This window comes from Manacus vitellinus, unplaced genomic scaffold (genome assembly GCF_001715985.3).
Source record: "Manacus vitellinus isolate BGI_N305 unplaced genomic scaffold, ASM171598v3 scaffold_4_pilon, whole genome shotgun sequence".
NCBI lineage: Eukaryota > Metazoa > Chordata > Aves > Passeriformes > Pipridae > Manacus > Manacus vitellinus.
The window spans coordinates 15,310,668-15,336,170 of record NW_021940604.1 but is presented as its reverse complement, the minus strand read 5'-3'; the positions used below and the strand labels follow the sequence as shown (position 1 = coordinate 15,336,170).

Below are 25,503 nucleotides of genomic sequence, written 5' to 3'. Positions count from 1 at the left end.
TATGAACATGCTACTGTGGAACTCCAAAGGCTTATAGGTTTGTTTCTCTATTTATCATTCTCTTAAACGGAGAATTAATATTGTTGTTTGCCAGTACTTGTTAGGTAAAACTCTGCTTGGCTTTTCTTTACAGTAGAGTGCATTTCTGATGTGGAAGAAGAAGTAATAAATCTAAATGTAAATAATAAATCAAATTCAGCATCTAATCACCTGGTGAAATTTTCTGTTGTTCAGTAATTTGAACAGCACATGCTGCTGTAAGATCTGCTTCTACATAAACAGTGTTGTTAATATTGGTATAGGCCTGTAAGTAAATTGAGTGCTCAGTTTTCATTATGCTTCATCAGAACTGCTTAAGCTGCTTTAAAAAACCTTACACATATTTGCAGAAAAGTTTGTTTTCTAATTATATTGTTAGTTTCACATGTTGAGAGAAATGTCTCAGCTATCTATTTCATGCATTTGTGTCTGGACTTGGGTTTGTTTTTTTCATGTAGAAGTTGATAACATTTCTGAGCTCAAATCTTTTAAGAGTAGGATGTCTCTGCATTTGAAATGACAGGAGTACAGGAATTCATTCTTCTGACAACCTCTGTTCTGCTTTTGGAAGAGGTAAATTCCAACTGAAGGAGATGTCAAATCACAATGAAGAGAGGCTTGCTTAGGAAAAAATAATGATAATTCATGCCTTACAGTAATTCAAATTCAAACCCACTGCTGTGCGCGTACTAAAGCAAAACCTCATTAGATGTATACAAATTAAATTTGCCTTGGCCTTGATTTTTGATTTTTTATGAAAGCAAATTGATAAATAAGTAGATTTGATGCTATGCTCTACAATATTTTAAGGGGAAAAAAATTATTTTCTAGCTATGAATGTTCTTTTTTTCTTTAACCGAACTGCATAATCATTTTCTTTTGGATTTGTTTTCTTCAATTACAGTATTATCTGTTTGCACAATTTCTCAAGCAATGTCCAATACTTCCTTCATCTGCATTTACTCTCTTGCTTTGTTATTTTTAGTATTACAGGCCTTGAGAAGCTATGTGTCCTTAGTATGTCCTGGAGGCATTCAGTAGTATCATATACTCAAATTACATATGGTGTTAGACTGATAAATGCATGGACTGTCAGCCATGGCGAATGCAGCATTGCTAAAACAAGTATTCTGGATCCTTCCACAAGTGAAGGTAGTGTGGACTGTTAAAGATCGTGGAAGTTATGTTGACACGAGCAAAACATAGAGTAAATCTGCACTGCAGTGTGAACTATGTATCGGCACTCCAGCTTCCAGTGAATAGTAGGATACAGACCTGTGTGCTGGGAAAAAAAAATAAAATCATTTTTACTTAAACTGCTAAGTATATGTGACGGTATAGGCTCTGTCAGTATTCCTTTGGATGTATTCCCATGCTTCTACCATAGGAGGTAGTAGTACTTGACATCCACAGGTGCTCAGATAAGCCAAATACTCATTCACGAAAGGCACCTAACTAGTTCACTGTGCCGCTGTGACACCAGGTACTCCCGATTGCTCAGGTGGGGAGCGTAACCTGCCGGTGCCCCGGGGCTCCTTGCTCCCCCTCCGGAGAAGTCCCAAGTGCCTTCCCGTCAGCGGGGGCAGCCGTGACCTGAGGCATTACGCGGGGGAGATGGCGAACAACTGTGCAGCTGAGGAAGCCGGGTGCTGGCCCTTTGGAGCTGAGGGGCTGGCCCAGGCCGAGGGGCTGGGCTGCGGCAGAGGGGCGCCGGGACGAGGGCTGTCCTCGGGCTGGCACGGGACGAGCGGGGACGCGGCAGGTGAGCGGCGGTGGCAGCGCCCGCGCGTGCCCGGAGTGCGCCGCCCGGCCCCCCCTGTTGTGTTGGCGGGGGCCGGGGGCGTCGGGCTGGGGCGGCAAGCGCGCCCGAGGCCCGGCTGTCAGCGCCGCCGGAGCGGGCGGTGCGCGGGGCGGCACGCCTCCTCGCTCTGCCATGGAGCCGCAGCACGAGGTAGAGGTCTCGTCTGGACAGAGCCCCTCGGGGCGGCGCTGGGCTTCACGGACCTTCCGCTACCGTGGGGCTGCGCTCCCCCCTCGGGAAGGCCAAGCCCGCGTGAGGGCAGTGGAGTTCGGGGCGGGAATGCCAGCGGCAGGGAGAGCCTGCAGGGAAGGCGCGGCCGGGCCACCGGGCCGGCGAGAGGCAGCGCGGGCCAGCAGCGTACCGTGGGAGGCTCCCGTCACCACACCGTGGTGGCCGGCCCCGGGCTCGGCCGGGCGCGAGCGCGGCCACGGCACGGCACGGCTCGGCCGGGATTTGGCGTCCTCCGTCCCGTCCTCCATGCCGACCTGGGCTTCCCCTGGCTTTCCTTATGGTTGGGGTGGTGGTGGCCGCTTTCTCCTCCTGCTGGCTTTAGGCATTTCACGGTCAGTTAGCTGGCAGACAGCTCCGGGTTAAGTTAGTCCCTTAAGGGTTTGGGGCTTCCTGGGTTTGAAGTAATTTTGTGTGTCCTGCCGTGTCCTGCCTGGCTGTCCGTCCCTCCTCGGGAAGCTATCCCCCGGTCAGGCTCCAGCCGCTGCCTCTCGGGGCTGGTCGGGACGGTGCGAGCCCGAGCAGCATCGCCGTCCTCGTCCTGGGAGCTCTCGGCGTGCGGGAGGCGCCTCCAGCAGCAGGGACCCTGGGACCGAGAGCTGCTTAAAATTGGATCCGCTGAAGTATTTCTTCAGCTTTGCAAACACGGCATTCCGTTCGTTTAAGGTGAACATTTTCTATTGCAACAGTTAGGACTAACATGCATACATACATGACTTTACACTCTCGGTAAAGTTAATTGACCTCCAAAGAACAAACTTTTCATGCGAGCTATAAATGATGTTTGGGTCAACCTAAGGTATTTAGCATACACAGGTCTTGCTCACCTTTATAATCTTGCTTCTGTTTTCTAAAGAACCTCATGGTTTCACCACACATGTCTGGAAGTCACCAGTACTACGCAGGTGGTACAAATGTTTCTTCAAAAGCAGAGTGTTTAGAAAACATTTTATGTCATCTATAAAACAGGGAAATGAAGTAAGAGGGAGACATATGCTCATTGAAAATAACTGAAAAAATAGGCTTCCAGAATAGTTAAAAACTGCCTTAAACAAATGCACTTGAGAGACAACTCTTGCCTGCAAATACGGTTGTACACAAGGGAATACAGCGGGAAATTTGAGTTCATGATGCTTGTGAAAGAGAAGGTGTTTCCAGCAAGTGTGGTGTATGTACTGTCCTAATGGATGCATGGCTGAAGCTGCTTGGCAAAATAAATAGGTCTGTGGCTCAGTTCACAGGGTTTTTAAAAGTCACTATTAAGATTATAGAATAAGACTGTTATTTAAACTAAATTCTGAATACATCTGTACAGCTACTATGATGGGAGCTCCTGTTCTTTAAACATTAACTTCATAGGATAAGGAATCTGATCATTTCTTGTTTTGTGGAACTGATGGAAAACAGTATCAGATTCCAATTAGCTAGATAGTGGCATATGTAGATGTGATTTTTTTACCTTCTCTGATTAGCAAGATCAGTAAATAGGTTCTTAGTGCATGTTAAAAATTCAGGTCAGTAAATGTGCTTTGCTAGTGTATATTTGGGTCAGCAACTCTGTTACTTCCACAGGTCTTGAATAAGTTCTTCTAGATGAATATAAGAGCATTTTGAATTGCTTCATCTTACCTATACTCAATTTTAAGTCACTTTTTTCTTCTGTTTCTCACTTGTGTGTTTTATTTCTACAGTTTCTCAGAAGTCTCCCATTACTAAAACAAAAAATAAAATATTGCTTTGATAAACAAGTAGTACAAGCTAAGATTTTTGTGCTAGATACTTGCATGCCAGCAAACCTTTGTTCCAAAATACCCCCTTCCTTCTAGACTTGAGTAAGTGCATGCTACTGCAGTTATGGAGCCTTGCTGGCAAAAAGAATTTAACCTGCATGTGTCTAATGCTGTCGAATTCAATTAAGTACATCTAAGCACTGGCCAGAAATCTGAATTTTTCAAACCCACTGTGCAATTTCCAGAGCACAGTTATAGGAGTTTACTAACAAAACAATAGCAATTTGCTTGGAAAAAAGTTCCACTTCAAATATCTGCTTAAGCAGCAGGAGAAACTTGTATATGTTTGAAAGAGTTTATGAATTGCCTCTAAAAACCTTTCAGATGCCTACAGAGAAATGAATCCTGAATGGTTTGTTCCAGTGTGCTCTGCTGGGAGATTGCATTCCAACTGAAAAGACAAAGTAAAAGCTATGCATTTAAAAGTGGTGTTGAATTCATGTTTAACAATTTACAGATTTTATTCAGAAGGACTTTTCTACATAAATATGTTGTTTGTGCCATTTTGTATTGTCTTTAAGGGAGGCTATACCTGAGTAGAGCAATTTCATGTTCAAGAAACACATGCGTGCAAGTATAAAATGTACATTTCTTCAGAGCAGGAAAATCATTTCTGTCAGAATTTTTACATAGCAGCATGAATCAACCTTATAAATCTTAATGCAACTCTGGAGAAAATTATTACGAGTAACTGTATCAAGGTACTGGGTAGAGGTCACAGCTAAACATCAGGAGTTTCTGTGTGGTTCAAGGCATAGCATAATACCTGTCCATGCCCCAAAGACTGTGAAAGTTAAGGCTTTGATATTTACTTTATAGTAGAGAGATTTCATGGACTGAAATGGAATTACTGTTATCCTTAAGCATATTGAATATGTCTTGCAACATTCATGCAAATGAACTAGATGGGGCAGTCAACCAGACAGAGTAATAGTAGTTAAAGTTAAAATTATTTTCTAAAAATAACCAGATGTTCCATGTAAGCAAATTCATATGTATAATAAAAATAATAAATTTCCCTTTACAGACAATGTGTCTTTAAGTCTCTGGGTGCTCTTCTCTTTGATTACTTTTTCTTCTTAATGGTCCTAGAGCTACATGGTCCAGGAACACACCAACTGTATTTATGCTAGGTGCTAAAAATTCCATAAGAGCATATTTATTTTCCTTCAAATGCCTGTCAGTAATTTTTCATGTGAAAAGTTTGGAAGTCTGAAGAACAGTGTTTCTCTCAAAGAGAGGAAAATCAGAACTGTGTATTTGCCTCTCATCATACTCGTTCTACTCCAAGTCCAGATTAACTGGCTATCCTGCGTAGTCCTGCCTTCTAGTTTAAAACTGTGAATGTCCTGTAATAATGGCAGTACAATGGATGTCTTAATCTATATGACTTTTTAACACTGGAGCTTTGCTCATAAAACATCTCTCTCCTTTTGCAATTCTACTCCCTTTCTTTATGTATCCAGATATAATCATACTTTCTTTCTCTGTTGTATCCTTTCTTGATTCTTACTCTGACAAAGCTTTGGTGTGCAGCTTTCTGCTCCCTTTTTCCTACCCAGGTAGCTCAACCAACTTCTTGCACTTCAGGCCTCCAAAAGGGTTTTTGAGGCATCTCCCTGTCCTAGCAATTCTTACAGCTGTTTGTTACAGGTGTTCTGCATCCTCAGCTAGTTGTGCATTGTAGTCATAGTAGCTTGCTGTGTGTGCACTCATCTGTTGGGTATTGTGGTGATAGCTGTGGTTAGTTCAGATGAACTAACCTCGTGGAGGCCTTTAACACCTCACTTCTCTCTGCTGTGTGCAGCTGACATGCTCCTTCTGTGATCCTCAAGCTAGCTGCATCTGGCATGAGAGGTTACAGAGAGACAGCGTCATGGCATGTGCAATTTGACTGGAATTTATGATCAGAGGAATATCATTAGAAGTCACAGCATTAGCCCAGTAGTCCTCTCCCTGCCACAGTGGCGCCTGCCACTTCACAGTCAGGTGGTCTGAGGTCTCCGTGGTGGGAGGTACTGCTGAGGAATGTGTGAGGAATGCTGTGAAATGGTGTACAGATGGCAAAATGGCATTGGCATCTTGGTCAGCCTTCTCTCTCCCTCTCTCTTTGCTAGCCACTCATGTGATTACTAATACATATAGGAATCTGGATAGAGGGTCAGCCTCACAGTGGGAAGGTGGGGATAAGGAACACACAATGATGTTGCTGCAGCAGCAGCAGTGCTGTGGCTATCACACCAAAGCAGTCCTGTGTTATGCTGGAGAGGGCAGCATCTTCCCTAACCTTGTGTTTGAGGTTGGTGACTTTACCAAGGAGCACTGACTGTTTTGTTCTTAGTTCACGTTTCCCCTAAGGACAGAGTAAAACTGGTGGTTTGGAGCTGATTTAGTATAATTATTTTATGGGAAAAAAGTGCCTGGCTGCACATGATTCTTGAGGCATCAGGATTCACTCTAGTTATCAAGGGATTTGTGTTGTCTCCATACTGCCTTCTTGAGCTCACCATGACCCTGCTATGGAAAGCAGGAGGTAAGACTTCACAGAAGGTCAGGAGGATATTGGTGTAATTGAACCATCTAGTGATAACCTGCTTAGTTCACTGCATGATGGAAGTTTCAGCTGCTGTGTTAATAAGACCACATGAAGAGGAGGTCAAGTGAAAAAGGTAGGGTTGTAATATTTGATAGGATTCTTAAATATTTAACAAAAGAGTGCACAAAGCTCAAAATAATTGCTCTTTCATGCTTTTTGTACTACAAGGAGAGAAAATACATGAGTGGAATGAGTTATTTGGTGTATATCAGATTTTAAGCAAGTAAATGCTTCTCTTTTATCCTTTGAACCTGTGCTGCTTTCAGCTTTATGACACTTGTCACAGGATGAAATTCAGTTTGCTGAGGCTGAGAAAATTTCAGTGGTTTCATGTTACACCTGAGAACTGAGAATAGAATACTGGTGGGATTTGAAAAAGATACATAAAAGAAATACCTTCTCTAAAATCTAGGACCAATGTTATGAGGCTTTGTAACTTTGCCAGTTTCCTAACCATGAAGATATAAAATGTAGAAAATATTAAAACAAACACATCAAACCCTAAAACATGTTTTTAAATTCTTGCTCTATTTTTTCTCCTGTATCTTCTTATTTTCACAGTACTGCTGGTATGAGTCCTACTGTGAGGCAGCACAAGTATAATCTGATTCTGTTGTCAGTGGTGTAAAGTGCAGTAGTGGAAAGATGAGTTTCCTGATGCTGTCCTGACATGCCTTGATGACTAGTACAGTACAGAAATGCATGGAACTTTTGAGATGCTTTGCTTAGGCTGCGTGCTGCTTGAAGGATGTGGCACAAGCTTGGGAGGAGATTGCAGAAGTGTTGAAGGATGTTCTGTGTGGCCATATTTAGAAATTTATGTATCATTTAGTATCTTATATTAGTGTAATCCTAGAATTTGGGTTTAGAAAGACTGTAGTCTACCTTTGATTCAGAATGTGTTTTAAGGGTTAAATTAAATCTTTCTAATTAGAAAATACCTCTTGGGGTAGTAGATAAATATGAGATCTGAGCAGGGTAGTTTTATCTGATTGTATTTATATCTCACAGAAATGCACAGTTGCAATGCCAAACTTTATATATATAGTATGCTCTAGTCCTATCACTGCTTTCTAAACTGTGCCTTTTGGCTGCTGCATTCTCTAAACTCATCATGTATGAGAAATCGTGAAAGGGGAATGACAAATGTGGATTCTACTATCAGATGTCACACTGACCTTCTCCAAAACCCTAGGCGTAGTAGTTGATTCGTTTGATTCTCTAGGACAGAGGTAATGTTGCTTAGCCATATTTGAGATCCATGGATCAAAATCATAATATCTAACTAGTCTATCATCATTACACTTCTGCATCCATGGTGTGGTTAAGAGTTGCAGGTGAATAATTGGAAAAGACACATGTAGGAAGTGTTTGTATTGTACTTTAGCAGTAATTCTCCCTTTTCTTTCTCTTGTACTGCCTCTTACTCCCTCTTTCACTTTGTACGAAGAAATAGATGGGTAGCAGAGAGGATCTTGTTGCAAATGTTCTTTTCTGAAAGTGTATAACAAGTGCAAGAATGCTTAGGAACTATGTAGTCAGGGATCCATTTCTTGGGTAATTTTTACATCTTTTGCATTTCTAATCACTGAAGGAGAATCCAGGATGCTCAGAGAAGTAGGAAGGGGGTATAAAACCAGAACAAGGTCTAATGCCTTATGTCATTTCCAGAAATGGAAGGCAAAGCTATACCTTGAACAGTGAGTTCCTTCTAAAGCAAGGAGGCCTGTTGGGAAAAATGCTTACTTTTGGGTTTTTTTTGTTGGTCTTCTGGGATTTGTTTTTTGTAAAGTTGTCCTGTTACCATTTACTTTAGCCTGCACTTATCCTTGCTGCCCACCAAGAACCTAGTCAGTAAAGTGTTTTAACTTAATGAAACTACTTAAAATGTGTAATGGAAAGCAGTCACTTTTCAGCTTTGCTGTTCTAAAGACAAAATTAGACTTTTAATGTTTTTGTTGTTAAAAGTACTTTAAATTCTATTATCTTACAACTTATTTCTCAAATGCAAAAGTTTAGCATTTCGTATAACACTGGAACTAGGGCTCTAGTGGTACTTTAGGCAGAGAGAGATATAAAGTTACACTCTGAAAACACTTTTGATATTCATGCAAGCATGAAGTGCCTATAGATACAGTGTTGGTTTTCCCAGTAAAAAATGTTTATGTAGCAGGCAGCACAGTTTACTTCCACGTGCTTTCCTGCTGAAAGGGCTACTTTTGTTTGTTGATCAATGAAGTTGTTAGGACCAGATCCTGCCCAAGCTATTTCTCCCTCTGTTTTGAACCTTTCTTTGTGTTTTATTTTCTTTCCATTTATACAGTTGATTTCTGTCTGAGTTTTACTTTAGTTTGTGAAACACCTTCCTCTTTAGCCATCTAAATGCATAAGTTGTCTCTCTTCAGTACCTGTGCCACACTTTAAAGTTGTATTTGATAATTGCCTAATAAAGAAAGTTACTAACTTATAAATTGTAAGTAAAGTATGGAAAGCATAATTTAAAACTATGTATGGTATGAATTTAAAAGACTGTATTATTTATATTCTGTAAATATTTATAAATGGGAGCTGAAGGGAGCTGATGCTTTTCCATGTTTGCTTCTTCAGTAGAGAGTTAGGTTTTTCTGTGTTCACCTGTTTGTTCAGGTGTTCTCTTTTTACCAGTTTCCTCACTAGGAAATTGCCTTGTCACCTCAGTGGGACTAAGGTGGTGAAGGTTTGTGGTTACAACCAGGTTTCTCATAACCTTCTTAAAGTTTTAAAATACTTTTGCATAGCTTCCTTGGAATAACTGTTTTCATTGTGCTTCAGGTGGATTTAGTAGTAACTTGTCAAGCTGATGTTGGCTCAGGCATTTTAGGTGTTTAACTAATTCCTCTTTCTATGTTTCTCACTTTAATTAAAATGTTCTTAACTGCACTGAGTAGATCACAGATAGGTCACGCTAAGAAATGCTGGCAGATTTTTAGAGGAGGATGTGGTGTGAATGTGTCTAGTTAGAATATCTTCTGAAGGCCTTGGATACTTTTTCTGCTGGGCTGGTGCATGCTAAATTTTCATTAAAAAGTGATCTGAGATAGTTGTATTTAAACACATCCAGATTTTTCTTAGAGACAAGTAAAATGTATGTACATTACAGAGTCAGAGGGGCAATTATGCCAAGAACAGAAGATTATCTTCTGCTCAAAGTATTTTAGGTAGATGGCAGCTATTAACTTGTTGTTGTGGGAGGAAGGAATCAAAGTCATAATCAGAGAGAATGATGTTTGTCATGTAATTAAACTATCTAGCCAGCTGTACACTATTATGTGCAGATGAAGAACCAGTGAAGCCCTGTGGTCTTGCAATAGTAAATCCTTCAGTCATGTAGTGCACCAGGTGGTGCCACAGCTTTGATAGCAAAGAAAAGATGACAGTGAAGAAGGAACAATTACTGGAATAACCTTACTGATTAAAAAAAAAAACAAAACAAAGGCTACTGAATAATGTCATTCATATAAACTGAATCACAATGCAGGCTTGAAGACTTACATGGGGTCTTTGCAGAGATAAATAACAGATATCGGCAGGAAACTGGAAGTCAGATATTACAGGCAGAGGAAAAATATGTGTTCTCTTGGTTTTAAATTGCTTCAAAAAACAGAGAAGCATAGATAATGAGCAATATTGATGAAGCCTGCAGTAAGCACAAGGAATTAGAGTATGTAATGATAATAGCTTGTACTCATTTGGGAGAGGTTCAAAGATGGGAACCAGGTTTACAACTAGATCCAGAATTAGAAGGCTTCTCGGTTGTGTCCAGTTCTGCACAGAAATATGGAGCATGAACATGACCTGAAAAGGGAGCAGCAGTATTCTTAGGTCATAGTTATGTGCTGTGCATGGGAATCAAGGACAGGGAAGGGTCAGAAGAGAGTAAGTTTTAACAATTAAGTTGAATAGGGATGAAGATGTGAATGGAAGTTATTAGCAGACGTGCAAGCACTGGAATACTGGTTTATTTCAGAAAAGTACATTTTTTTATGTCCATCCTGCAACAAGTTCCTCATAAAAATCTTCTTACTTAAGGTAGTAGAAGAGTGAAGAGAAGACAAAGACTGTCTTGTGCTCTCCATCTAGACCGTTCTAAGGTACTGAAGTTAAAATAGGCATGATTCCAGATTCGGTGATCTGTAAAGATAGGTTAGAGGTTTGAATGATGTTCTTGCCACTGAGTGTGGTTTAATGCAACCTCAGGGGTATAACAACTCATGCCTTGTGCTTAACTAAACCCCTTACCTCTCTTACCCATTGGCCTGTGCCCAAAGCAGCTGTTGGAGAAGCTGACCCTCTTTGGTTCAGGGCTCATCTTCCCAGTGATCTTCAAGGAAAAAACCATAAAATCTGCCTGTGGCAGCTGCCATTTTCTGCGGGGATTTGAGGATGATTCAGGAACCTCAAATATTGAGACTGTATGGTGTGTCTGGAAGTGCCAGTCTCTGTCTCCTGCTCTGATAAATAGCCTCCCTTCCTGCAGTATGGTCATCTGTGTCACTTGGGCTGGCTGCATGGGGCATGCCTCTGTCTTCAGACCCTGCCCGACAGAAGGAAAGCCTGTTTCTATAGGAAATTCACAGATACCTGAGGCCTAAACCCCAGATGCCCCCACTCACAACCTCACTAAGCAGACACATTTCCATTTCCTTGTAATGGCATTCTGCAAAACACTGAGTTGGCAAAGCCAAAAAGTTAATGATGCCGAAAACTCTGAAGGCCTTAACATGAAGCTTAACATTAGGAGCGGAATAATAAGTGCTTCATTTCACAGCTCAGTATGCTGGCAAAAAAACTTGTGAGAAAAACAGGTGAAACTTGGAGTTGGGCAGGCCCAGATCGATGGTGCTATTCTGACTGAGGAGTGTTTTGTGTGGCCTGTGTGCAGAGAATTAGTGTCACACTAACTCCAAGTTCCAGGTTTGTCAGAGCAAGACTGCCTGGACGTAAGACACTGCATTTCCAGGAATCGAGGTGGCACACGAGTGAGCTGGTTTTCAGTGTGTTTGTAGTATTTGCTTTAAAAAATAAAAATTTGTTTTGTCTTGAATATAGGGCCTGTGCAACAGAGTACATGGCCATTGTGTCTGTTAAAATGGATTGTTTTCAAATAATTTTCATATAAATAAGCTTTATTTTTATTGGTTTTAAATAGGAATACAATTGTGTTGGAGATAGATGCATCCAAGAGTAGGTCAAGTTTATTTAGGGAAGACTAGAGGAGGTCCACACTGTCAGATGACCCCCATTAGGCAGGCAAAAGTGCATTGGTGCAAAGTAGCTGGTCTTTAATTATGAAGGGATTAAGGGGTGAAGCAGGTGGTGCTTAAAAAATGGGACAGCGGGAGGGAGGAAGGGAGGTGGATGTGACACACAAGACATGTCTGATCTGAGGAGCGTGTTGATTCACTGCCTTTTCTTGGTGGCCATGAGCTATTATGTAATCTAACATTAAATATTAAGAAAAACTGAGAGAAGTAATTGTGTCTTTCTCCTAACTTAGAGAGTGATTTCAGCTCTGGGGCCCCCAACTTAAGAAGGACTTGGAGGCCTACGGAGATAATGAGAGAGCTGGACCACTTTTTCTATGAAGACAGATTGACAAAGTTGGGTTTGTTCAGCCTGGAGAAGAGAAGGCTCCAGAGAGACCTGAGAGCACCTTCCAGTACCTAAAGGGGGCCTACAAGAGAGCTGGAGAATTTTCACCAGGGCATGTAGTAGTAATGGCCTTAAGGTAAGGCCAAGGGGTAATGACCTTAAACTCAAAGAGGGTAAGTTTAAATAAGATATTTAGAAGAAATTCTTTACAGTGAGGGTGGTGAGACACTGGAACAAGGCCAGAGGAGCTGTGGATGCCCCATTCCTGGAAGCGTTCAAGGCCAGGTTGGATGGGGCTTCAGGCAACTTGGTCTAATGAAAGGTGTCTGGAAAGCAGTGCCACGGAAAGGGACCTGGTGGTCCTGATCAATGACAAGTTGAATATGAGTCAGCAGTGCCCTGGCAGCCAGGAGGGCCAACCGTGTCCGGGGGGGCATCAGGCAAAGCATCGCCCACTGGTCGAGGGAGGGGATTGTCCCACACTGCTCTGCACTGGTGAGGCCTCACCTTGAATATTGTGACAGTTTTGGGCACCTCAATAAAAGAAAGATATTAAGCTCTTATAGAGCATCCAAAGGAGGGCAACGAAGATGGGGAAGGGCCTTGAGGGGAAGCCGTATGAGGAGCAGCTGAAGCCACTTGATCTGTTCAGCCTGGAGAAGAGGAGACTGAGGGGAGATCTCATTGCAGTGTACAACTTCCTCGTGAGGGGAAGAAGAGGGACAGACGTTGATCTCTTCTCTGTGGTGACCAGTGACAGGACCCAAGGGAATGGCCTGAAGTTGAGTCAGGAGAGGTTTAGGTTGGATATTAGTAAAAGGTTCTTCACCCAGAGGCTGGTTGGGCACTGGAACAGGCTCCCCAGGGAAGTCATCACAGCACCAAGCCTGACAGAGTTCAGGAAGCATTGGATGATATTCTTGGGCACATGGTGTGACTCTTCGAGATGGTCCTGTGCAGGGCTAAGAATTGGACTTGATGATCATTGTGGGTCCCTTCCAACTCAGCATATTCCGTGACTGTGTCCCTGCCTATGGCAGGGGGGGTGGAACTAGATGATCTTTAAGGTCCTTTCCAACCCAGATCATTCTATGATTTATTGTTGTTAATTTATAATTATACTGCCTACAAAGCTTAGTCACAGATCATGGACGTTTTGTGCCAAACAGTATGCAAAAAAGCAGCCCCGGTCCTTTAAAACTGTGATCTTTACTCTCCCACTGTGAGAGATTGAGCAGATATAGGGGAAAGATAATTTTTCCCTTCTCTCTCAGCATTCCTAAATGTGTACTTTAGTAAATGTAACTATGCCGAGATAATCTATATTAAAGCAATAATGAATTTGAGCCTGAAGGGAATAAAGAATCTGTCATGTATCCAGTTATAATTGTTTCCTGTGTATTTTCCCTAGTATGTTTACAGGACCAAAAGTGACACATCTGCCTTAGATGTTGAGATTCCTGAATTGGGGTGTGGGGAAAGCAAGCAACCTGCTGGCTGCATTAAGATTTTACTCATTTTTAAATTAGACTTTTAAAGGTATTGTTAGTTATGTGTTTTGAGATCTAAAGGATACAAATTATAACTACTTGAAGAATTTATTTTTTAATTAAAAATATAATTTTATCACTTCTTGCAGTACAGATACATTGTTGGAAGTTAATTGAGGAGGCTTGTGAGCTTAACTACACTGCAACTAGATTGCTATCTAATTATATTCTTTTGCACTGGGCTTTAGAAAAGTACAGTAAACTGATCCGTTCTTAGAAGAGAAAGGTTATTAAATCCTGCATCTAACTTGCAGTGATTTTGATTCAGTGAAGCAGATGAGGGTGAATTGATGAGCATGACATGAAGCGTGAGCCTAATTATACAATTGATGGGATTACAGTCACTTCTACCAGCAGAGGATGGGACCCCAGGTGTCTGTCTATTCTGAGATTAAAAAAATGTACCTTCATGTATTTTTAGTATGAAAGGGTGGATTTAAGAAATGTGACTGATGACTTCCACCTCTGACTGCCAGCATTTCCATATCATAGCTATCTTCCCCTACTTTGCTTTTTCTCTAGTCTGATTATATATACTTTATTCCTTCATTTGATTTATACAGTCTGTTACAGTTTCTAGAGTACCTTATTTGCGGAGAAGTCAGTGTCCTGCACTTTCTCATTCCCTATTATTCCATCGTGACTTTATCTTGTTTCTTTTTTTTTTCTCCTTCCCTCTTCTACCTAAAGAAAGGAAAGAGAGGATAATCCTTCCGCTTGTAGCATCTTTTTCTTCCCATTGATATCACAGAAAGTTGTGCAGAATGATCAGTAGGAAGCACAGAAGGTGGTACAATGCTGTCATTACTTTCAGTTTAACATAATACAAAGAGTCTTCTGCTGTCTTTAAACTGTTACATTTCACAACAAGTGCTTTGTTTTTCCATAGCTACAGCCTGAAAATGTCACCCTTGTCTTGCCCAGGCAGGCAGGATTATTATTTTAAACAAAGAGAGCTTACTATTGGATAAAATGCACAAGATCATCCCTTGCATTTTGGGACATTTCAGATAATTATTTTTTTAGGAAGATCAGTTCTCAGGTTGAGGTCTTAGGTTGAAGTAAGTGATATGTATTTTGTTTTAGCATTACTGCTATTCTCATTTTTTTCCACTACACTTCTCCTTACTAGTGTGTGTGGCTTCCTGGTGCAGCGGTCAAGCTGTCAGTTCTGTTTTCTGCCAGTTATTTGTGTGTAGATTGTGTCTCTTTACTGGCATAGACTGTCAGCTGTGTCATTGGTTTCTGGGGGAAAAATAAGATAGACATCCTCAAGGTATGATTAATTTCTTCTTATTATACTAAAATGGAGAAAAGAATCAGCACAATACAGCTGTTTATCCAGGAGCTTCAAATAAAAGCATTCCTTTGTTTAGAAACCTACCAGTCTATCTCATAGGTATGGATGGATTTATTATTGCTTGGTTTTGCAGGCATTAAGAGATGGAAGGGAAAACCTTAGTAAAGTCTGTAATAAGCTGCTCCAGGATGACTGGGAACACATTCTGAGATTTTAGACTACATCCTAGAGCTCTTGAACACCCAAAAACTGTACTCCTTTCCTCCCCTTAATACCGCCCCAAACCCAGAGCCTGTTGGAGAGAGGAAATGAAGACACTTGCCCATCCATCTCTCCCTTCCAAGGAGCATACTCAGAGAAAAAAGATTGAGCCCTCATGGTTTCAAAAAGTAGAATCTGTAGTTTTCTTTAATGTTTACATTTTTAATCTACATGACCTGTGTGTCTTGAATTCTTGCCTCTCTGAACCAAGATGAATCCAGCCTCTTAAGTTTGTTTTCCAATCATAACTTCGAAAACAACCTTCCTTATATTCTAAGTCCTTAAGGGAGAAGGCAGATTGTGTGGTGATTGCTGGACTCAAGCAGTTCAGACTTGTCCACAGATAGAACCAGACACAGAAGGGAAGATCTTCCTCCAGTAGTTTGTTTTCTAGGTGAATTAAATGAAAACATATTTTCCTATTTAGATCTTCCCATAGCTTTGTAGTGGAAAAAATGGTACTGGAAATCCTTGCAACTTCTGATAGTTTTTTCTGATCAATTTAGTTATTTAGTACTTGCTTCTGGTCCCCCTTCTCCCCCCTTAATCTCTATATCTGTCATTAAGACTACATTATAAAGAAGATCAAAGACACTAATGCAGTGTCTGGACAGTTCCTTTGTTCTACTTACCATTTCATCCCTTTGAAGACTTAATTGCAATTTAAATTTGTAAACAAGAGTTTTCCAATTTTAAAGAAGAAACTCTAATGACATGGCAAAAGAGGCTGTAACAAGTCATTTTACTTACTGGAAAGGTTATATAATTAGGAGTTGTTTTCTCACTATTTGATATGAATGCCAGATAACTAGGCATTCTATTTTTAATTAGTTGGGAAACAAAAAAATAGAGCAGTAAAAGGGCTTCAATTCCTAAGTATTTCATTAGAATAAAGGATCATCTATATATATATATATTTCAAATGAATGTCAGAAAATGTACACAAATGGAAATTGATGTTCTTGACTTTATATTTGCTGCCATTATGGTTAATTCAATAGACATCACTGCATATAGTGTGAGCTTTTTTTTTTTTGGTCGGGTTTTCTGGTTTTTTTGGTGTTTTTTTTTTTAAACAGTCAACATACAAGAATTAGTCTGATACATAACAATCTAGAACAAGGACCTGAGATTAATACAGAGAAAATACATAAAAAGCACTAATTAAAACATCTTTACCTTTAGATACCTGCCTTGGATTTTATCATTGTATTATCTGGTTATTTTAAATTTTATTAAATATTTTATGTAAATAAAATATTGTAAATAAAATATTTTATTAAACATTTTATTAAATAAAATATGTAAATTTCTTAAATTTTATTAAATAAGTTTTATTTTTAAATTTTATGAAATAGTTACAGATTCTCTTATTGGAAGATCCACTTATCCTCTATCATCATGGCTGGGCTTCGCAAACAAAGATTTGAGAAGGCTCTACCCATGTTTGTTGCAAGCGTGTTGGTGGCTAAAAAGGCCAATATGAGACAGGCATGACTGGTTGCAAAAGGCACAGCAGAAAGACTCCTTAGGTGGAGGCAAGGCAAGGCATGATTCTTTCTGCGTTGTCTTTTCTCCTCAAGAGTGATCCTGCGTGCATTCTCAAAGGCATCAGCGGTGTTATAGATGGTGTGTCTCCAGACCTCCCGATTGGAGGCCAGAGTAGACCAGTTCTGTTGATCAATATGGCCAAGGCTGAGATGTTGTTTCAGGGAGTCCTTTATCTTCTCTTTGAGGCTCCTCTCTTGCGGCAGCCGGTGGCAAGTTCACCATAAAGGAAGATCTTAGGGAGGCTAGAAACAAGGCATGATTGTTAGTATTTCTGGGTAAGTGGGTAAGAGGAGCAGGGAGTGCAATTTCAGTGCAAATCCTTCATGAGGAAGCACACATATACTAGTCAGGAAAAGAGGGTGCATTGGGAGCCCTACACTGACCTTTCAGGTTTTTTATTCTCTTTTTTTTTCTTCTGCTATCAAAGATTTTATGTTAATCTTGGAAATGACTCTGCTACTTGTGCAACTCCCTCTGAGAGTGACCAAATCTTCCTGGCTCCTAACTAGTACCTATGCATCTTTTGGCAAAAAAACTATCTTTCCCAGATTAAGTACCTGTGTGTGGTCAAGTTACATAGCTGGGCAGGAGAGGAAAATGTCTCAGTCTCCTTTGAGACTGAGAGGAGATCTCAGTGTAGTCTACAACCTCCTCATGAAGAAGTGGAGGGGCAGGCACTGATCTCTTCTCTGTGGTGACCAGTGACAGGACCCGAGGAAATGGCCTGAAGCTGTGTCAGAGGAGGTTTAGGTTGGATATTAGAAAAAGGTTCTTCACCCGGGGGGTGGTTGGGTACTGAAACAGGCTCCCCAGGGAAGTAGTTCCAGCACCAAGGCTGCCAGAGTTCACAAAGTGCTTGGACAATCCTCTCAGACACATGGTGACTCTTGGGGTTGTCCTGTGCAGGGCCAGGAGCTGGACTTCAATAACCTGTATGGGTCCCTTCCAGCTCAGGATATTCTGCGGTTCTCTTCTATGCCCACTCAGGATTTTGAGACTGTACAAGAGCAGTACTTGTAGGTGAACTTATATGACATCCCTTCAAGTGTGCTGTAGGATGCTAGGCTGCTTAGTGGTCACCTGCCCTTAAAGGCTGGCTCTGTCATCATTAGGGAGTCACAGAACTTCCCTCAGTCTGAGACTAAAGCATGCAAGAAGACAGTAGAGAGAGAAACCAGTGACTGCTAGGAATGTTCTACTGGCTGTGCAATGTAGCACAGTGCAGAGATACCCACAAATTCTGAGCAATAGGTATACCTGTGATCTAAAGCAGCGGTCCTGACTCAAGGCTCCAGAGCAGTATGTTATGTTATCAGCATGCCTGAGCTGATGAGATGTGTAGCTTGCAGTGGCTAACTAGCAGAGAGCGAGTTCATACTGTTGTAGTCCAAGTTTGAGCTTGTAGATGCTGATCTCTGTGATGCTCCATTTTAAATATAATGTCCTAATTGTAACAGCTCTGCTTATTGTTGCTGCTTTAGTGATGCCTTTAACTATGGAGAACTTTGATTTAGCAGGATTAAAGCTTCTTTACATAGTGGTCTGGGGAGTATCAGATATCTTGCAGTTCTAAAAATACTGTGAGTCTCAGTGCAATGAAGTCATTAAACTTAATATCAAGTGGGAATCCTAGCAGAGTAGGTTCTTCTGGTGTTTACAAATTTAGACTTAGAAAACCTAGATTATGTGCAGGTAAAACTGTTTTAGCTCCTTGCACATAAAAACAGTTGGTAATTTGGCAGTAATGTTTCTGACCAGGCGTGTATGTGTCGCTTCTTGCGGAAAACTAATTTAACCATTGGGAAACGTTTCACTCTGAAATTTTAGTCTCCCTGTATTTTATCATCAGGAGCGTTAACTGAAAGTTAATAAGTAATAAATATTTTCCCTGATCCTGTAAGTTAGCAGAAAGGATGATTTAAATTAATTTTATAGCTTCCCCATACTTTCAGTAAGCCATTGGGAAAACTGAGCCTTGAAATGTTACCTGACCAGATTTGCAACTTCCCAACAATATTATTTTAATAAGCAGCTAATGATCATTTGAATACTATGATTTAAGATAGCAAATTTAAAGGAAAACGTGGAGATCAGTGAATGGAAATTGAGGTGCACTGTAAAATCTATCATATTCCAGTACTGCAGGAAAGATTTGCCTTGGGCATCTGATCAAAATGCCATTCTGTATTTTAGTTCCTGTGAGAAGTTACAGATTATTTATATATGTATATACATTATGATATTTACATTTATATATGTAAAATACATTATGACTATGAGTAGATATATGTTTATCTATAGAGTTATATACTATGTAGATATATTTAATTCCAGGTTTACTGGAAATCAGTTAAGTTCCTTCTACCCCAAAGGAAGAAGCATGAAACTGAAAAGAAAAGCTCTGTTACCTTCTCAGCTGCAGGAACTGTTTGTATAAACGGAATGTCTGTTCATGCACATGAATTAATGTCTGCCTTGCTAAAGTGCAGATTTCTTTTTTCCTCTATAAAGTAAATAATTTTTGGAATTGAATGTACATGCAGTATTATCTTAAAATTCTGGCTTTTAGATACCTAAATCTGGCCTGCTTGTGTTGTGTAGAAAAATTTTTTGATTTTTGGACTTAACTCTAACCATTTAGCTGAATCAACTCATTCGTTTTTGTGTTTTCATAAATAGTTAGATTAAGTATGTTTAACAAAATGTGTAGATAGATTAAACACACTCAATAGGATCCTAACTTGTTACTTGATTCTTAAAGAACTGCTCATGTGGTTAATTCAAGATATATCAGCAATCGCACTAAGCTCTTTTATTCTGTTATGTTTCTGTGCTTGCTGCATTTATAACCAATATCTGTAAGGCGTATTTTCCAGACTGCCTGGTTGAAGGAACACTACAGGGAAGGTTGAGAGGACACAGAGTAGAAGGTGAGAGGTCAGCAGTACTTAGCAATACTTGGGGTATTAGCAGTACTTAGCAATAGGAGCTGTTTGGCTACCACAATCATTACCAATTCTTATATATATTGTTGTGAATTTTGCTGCAAGTTTCTGTTATCCTTAGAGACTGAAAAACTAACAAGTTTTCTATGAGTAGCAAAATGTTGATAGCTTAATTTCCTGTGGTTTTGTGTCATGTGGTTGGCTGACTCCTTGAATCAAGTTAATGCTATAGCTCTTCCTGAGGCTGTGCTGAACTCCTCCTGGGCAAGGTGCTATATGAACCTCACAGAAGGTGGGCTTTCATGGAATGAATGCTGTGGTACCCAGAAGTAAATTGTTTCCTGTTATTGTAAAACGGATTTTGTGAACTATCCTTTTTCCCTGTTTGGCTTCTCTGATACCTCATATAAAGATGAGCTTATTTAGCATCCACTCTGTCTGTGACATTACTTTAAATCTTCTTTGCCAGCTGACTGTTTTCATTAAACTTGTTTTAAAAGACCTCCAACTCTTTGAAATCTAATACAGAACTCAGTGGTTATTAAAGGGGAACTAGAGACAGGCACATAAATTAAAAAAAAAAATAGACTCAGAAGAATAAGATCTCAGGAACCTTGCCTGCATACTTTGCTGTGCAGTTGGTAGCAATTGTGGATACTAAATTCTTTAGGATGGAAACCACAGGGACAGGTTTTATGTTTACATTCTCAGTAGATGGAAAGAGTTGGAGTCTCCTCTGCCTCAGGAAGCCTGCTGTCTTCCTAATGTTTTTTATTTCCCCTCTTTCCTAAGATGAAGACTAAGACAGGTAAATTAGAGAAGTGGACTGTGAGGGTAGCCCAAGGCAATGGTGAAGATACGTTTTCAGAAATGACTGTCAGTTGCTCAAGTGGGGAAAAGAGACTGAAGAGTTCATATGACCTAGCACTAGAACTGAAGCACCCTACTTACACTGCTAGTCCTGGCCCAGGACAGAAGTGGTCAGTTGTAAGTGGTGCAACAATATCAGAGACTGAGAACAGCTGGGAAGAACTGAGAGAATTGGTTGCTTGTGATAGGGTTCATGTGAGGAAGTTTCTGAACTGAGACTAACTTAAAGAAGTTTGTGACCCATAGTACGGTGGAGAGATGTTCAGACTGGAACTGTGAGGTGACTGAAGTGAAACCTTTGCACAGGGGCAATGACCATTAGGGAAGGCTCTGGTAGTGGCTTGAGCAAGAAAGTAGAGACTAAAGGATCAGATTAGATTTTGGAAGACTTAAACAAGAAGCAAAAGGTAAGAATTGGGACTGGCATTGCACTGCAGAGGATCATACAGAAGATTGACGTGCATGTGCTATTTTGGAATGGATTGTAATTGCAGTCCAGTCTTGAAGTTTAAACTTGACAGTTGGATCTAGTTAAATGTTATTCACAAACTAATGCTGTCCCTTGAGCATAGGTCTGCCTTCTTTTTAGCTCAAGGATCCGTTGCTCCAAGGTCACCTCATCTCACATCTACCCCAAGGCTTCCTTTAAGGGTTTTCAACCTTAACCCTGTTGCCCCTGAGATTTTTTCCAGAGCTGCCCTGTACTGATGCTCCTCCATCCATGGAAAAAGAGACTGCTTTCAAGATTATGGGGACTAAGTTTAGCTTGATTTCCATAGCAACACTATTAATCCTCAAATACCAAACAACAATTGTGTTTGGAGATGGAGGAGTGTTAATAAAGGTGATTTGGGAGTATTCATACTGAATAAATGTGCTTTTCTTTTGTTGGGACTTCAGCAATCTAGATTTTCCTGGCAAGCAGCTTTTTGGGTAATAGCTAAGATATCAACTACTTCTATATGCTTTCATGTTTTTAAAAAGGTTTTGTGCTTAAGGGTGGTGATCTTTTTCTGCATATGGTGCCAGGCAGGGGTTCAGCACCTGTTTTGCTGCTCTTTTTCTTCCCACTCAGGGAGGGTTGTAATTAACAAGGCTGAGTTCACCCCATTGTGCTCTGCAGCGAGGTTGATGGTATGAATCAAATCACTTCTGTTCTGTTAAACAGGAGGAAATCCAGGTACACTGGGAAATGACAGAAAGCTGGAGGGAGCTTAGTTTTTTGCATGAAAATGTAAAGTACTCTATTTCAACAGACTTACTGCTTGTAACCTCTGTTCCCTAATGCGAAAACTTAACTAAGTTGTATTCTGATTTCTGTGTAATAGAGTGTACAGGCCCCCGTGGACCTGGGAAAGAAATTATTCTCTTCCACAGTAAGCAGTATACAGGTGTTAGGAGTCAGCAGAGATGGCTGATTACCCCACTAAAGAACTGAAATAAAGGGAAAAGTGCTGTCCCAGATGTAACCTGAAGGAGATTTTTCTTCCACAACAGAAAAAGATCTAGAACTCTAAAACAAGTTCCAAAGGAACAAGAATGTCTTCTGCTATCTCATGGTTCATGTTGTTTTCTTTGCAGACCATAAAGAATGAGAGGCTCTTAGTGGCTCCTAGTGATTGGAACCCCAGCGATCTTCTCTTTACTGAATGACTGGGAGATAGGATATATTTTGTTTCATCTGTACATATTATACTAGGCAGGCCCAGGTCTTGGAAACATCTTTGTATGCACTTATCTTGCTTATTATGCTTAGTGGTCTTGGACATGCAAAAGAAGAAAGTGACTGGAGGTTGAGTATATTTATCCACCCTTCACAAGTTTAGATTGAGCAATCAAGGTATGCTTCTCACTAACATTTACAAAATTCAAACAGTAGGTATGACATTTGCTTCTGCAAACTGTGTACAGCTGTAAAGGTTTCAAATTGCTGCAATCAGAGGTGCTTTTAAAGCAAACTTTGCTCAGTGATATACTTTATTGTTCAGTGCACTATTGCTGCTATTTACATCTATGATCCACATTAACTAGCTTTCTTATTTTGATGAAAAAGCTTTCTTTTTCTCTTCCATATTGTTAGAAGCAAGGAAATGCCTTATCATGGATTAGTGGGGTCCAAGGTGTTTGCTTTCTTGGAATGAGAGGTGCTTATACATATTAAATTGCTTTTGTGCAGACATTGTCATCTGATAGTTCCAATACCTTTTCAGAAGCAAAGAGAAACAGAATCCAGATGATCTGTAGCAGGAAAAGGTTGGGTTTTGGTTTTGGTTTTTTTTTTCCTAGTGGGTGAATATTATAATGTTCTTAGATTTTAGGGGAGGCCAGTACCATAACTGGTATAATCAATAACTGAAATGATTAATAATGGTTGTCTTGACCTTTTAACTCTTTAAGGCCTGTTGGAAACCCAGTCGTTGCATGAAGCAGATGAAGATGTGGTCGCTGACGTTGATTTCACCAATATGATTTCTGAAGAAGAAAAAGAAGAGTTAAAGATTGAGCTAGCCAAGGTAATGAATTTGAATTTGTGTGAGTGCTACTGTTTCTAATTTTTTAAACTGGAAGATATTAATTAAAGGATAAAATCATAAATGTATGCCCTTTTGGTAAAATTATTCTAGGCTACAATACTGTGAAGGAATTAATTTCCTTTTAGATTTTTTTAGGGTTAAATATGTTCTACTTGATAGTTGTACAGAGAAAGTTAAATATACCTTACCATATTAGTAAAGACTTGTCTTTATTTAGAAATCTTCCTTGATAAAGAATGGAAGGTGTTTTTATTAGATCTGTGGTATTGTCGTTACAGTGGTTGTGCCACCTGATGGAAAAGATTCTTTGTTAGGTTTTCTTTGGCACTGATGTGTTTGGAGAGGGTTATATTTTCTTTCAGGAGTCTGGAACTCAGGACACTATGAAGAGGCTTAAAAATAATAGCAAGGAGATAGAAGGAAAAAGGTGGGAACCATGTGGGTTTTTTATTATGAAGATTAAAGAAATTGTCTAGATTTGGTCTACAAGGGGAGGATGTGTTCAGTTTTAATTACTGCTGCTGAATACCACAGAAACAGAAGTGAAATTCAAAAATAGAAAATGAGAGAATGGGAAAAAGTGTGAGTTTACTTATTTTAAATACGAGTCAAATAATAGAAATTACAACTGTATGAAGGGGAAGAGTTGTTTTTGTCTTAATTGGAATATTAAATTAATATAAGTTGTAATACTAAGTACTCTAAGAAGTCACATTCTTAACAATTTTCCAGTCATTCACCTTTAGTGCTGATAGGATTTTCTAGTGAAACAAAAGGCTGTTTTTTCACTTTAATATTTTATCAAGCCTTATAGTTTCTGAGTCACTAGTTATTTTTAACTTCTTTGCTGATCCGGTCACATCTGTAAATAATCAGAAGGAAGCTGAAACTTTACATGTTCAGTTCATCACCTAAGTTAGAAGTTGACCTATTCATTACTGGCTTTTCATCAGGATCAGAGGCAGTGGGCACACACTGAAACACAGGAGGTTCCCCTTGAACATCAGGAAACACATTTTTAACATGAGTGTGATTGAGCAGTGATACAGATTGCCCTGAAATGTTGTATAGTCTCCATCCTTGGAGATACTCAAAAGCTGTCTGGGTGCAGTCCTCAGAAACATGCTCTAGGTAGTCCTGCTCGTTCAGGGGGCTTGAACCAGATATCCTTCAGTGGTCCCTTCCAACTTCAGTTCTTCCGTGATTCTCTTCTCTTTTCTGGTGAAAGGGACTTAATAGGCAGATGAAAAACAAGGAGGGAAAAAATTCAGTACTTCTTCAGTACTTCTGAGAATGATATGCCTCTCAACACAATTAATCTGAAGAGTTTTTGGGTGTCCTTTCTGCCTACTGATTCCCATGGAAGCAGTGAGTTCTCAGTGGCTAATGCTAGAAATGCTTTAATTCATGTACTAAGAGAATGCCTTTTAAATGTTATGGTCTTGACTGACCTTGGAATTATTTTTTTAATTGCTCGCAGCAGTTTACTGGCATACAACTTATGCCTAAAAAGAAAATAAAACTAAAAAATTATGATAAGGAAGGTTTGGGAAACTTGAATTTAGAGTGAACAAAGTCTAAACTTAAATAAGGCTTATGACTCTTAGAAAAGACTGTAAAAATATATGTATGACCTTGCCTCCTTCAGAAAAACCTCTATGGGAATCGGCTAATGTTTCCTTTTGAAAAGCTGTTAGTGTTTACTTTCAAGCCCTTTCTGCTCCACCAGTGATAGTTTTGGTTTTTTCCATGTCTTTATGTGTTATGTAATACCAGTTTGAACCTATAGGAACAAACACCTTTCTTCTTATTGTTGTAAAATGTAAAAATCATCCTTAATTCTATCAGTAGTTGATATACTGGGGAGCTGTTGAGAGCAGCTGTTGTGCATGTAGTTAAACAGAAAAAGTATATTCCATCTGCTGTATCTGCTGTATGTATTCTTTGTCTTCTTCCTCTTCCTCCTTCCCTCTCCAACATTAAGAGAGGAACAAGCACCGCTGGTTTTTTTTGACAGGTTTTTTGTATCCTCTATTCCTGTTCCCCTGCTAGTAGTTTCTTTGTGCTGGAAGTTTCTCAGAGCATGGACTCATTCTGTTCTTGTATTTGTAGTCTGACTAACACAGCAGGGCTCTGACTCTAAACAAGCCTTGGATCTAAAATGAGTAACTCTTACAGAAAATTTGAGCAGTCATTTGAATTTACAGAGGTCAGTTTGACTTTTCAGAATAATAGCAGAAAATTGTAGCCCAAAAACTTTACATAAGGCCAGAAGATTTTTAGCAGAACAGGTTTCTTTTCTCCCTTCCTCCCTTGCTGTGAGAAGCATGGTACAATGACTCTTGAGTCACGATGGGGGCTGAGATTGTGAGCTGAGACTTGCTCACTGCTGTCAGTTGTCCTTCCA

General features: G+C 40.0%; 1 protein-coding gene across 3 annotated transcripts in view; it reads left to right on the top strand.

The window, feature by feature from the left end:
• The first annotated feature begins 6,372 nt into the window (after positions 1-6,372).
• Positions 6,373-25,503, top strand: part of TPD52L1 (TPD52 like 1) — a 48,478-nt gene continuing 29,347 nt past the window's right edge. Inside the window, exons 1-2 of one of the 3 annotated variants that reach the window (XM_029962873.1) lie at positions 6,373-6,391; positions 22,960-23,075. In XM_029962873.1, the coding sequence (XP_029818733.1) occupies positions 23,028-23,075 (48 nt within the window). In that variant the 5' untranslated portion in view covers positions 6,373-6,391; positions 22,960-23,027. Of the gene's footprint in view, positions 6,392-6,604; positions 6,678-15,026; positions 15,035-22,959; positions 23,076-25,503 lie in introns of those variants that run through there. The other 2 variants (XM_029962874.1, XM_029962875.1) reach the window with 2 other exon arrangements.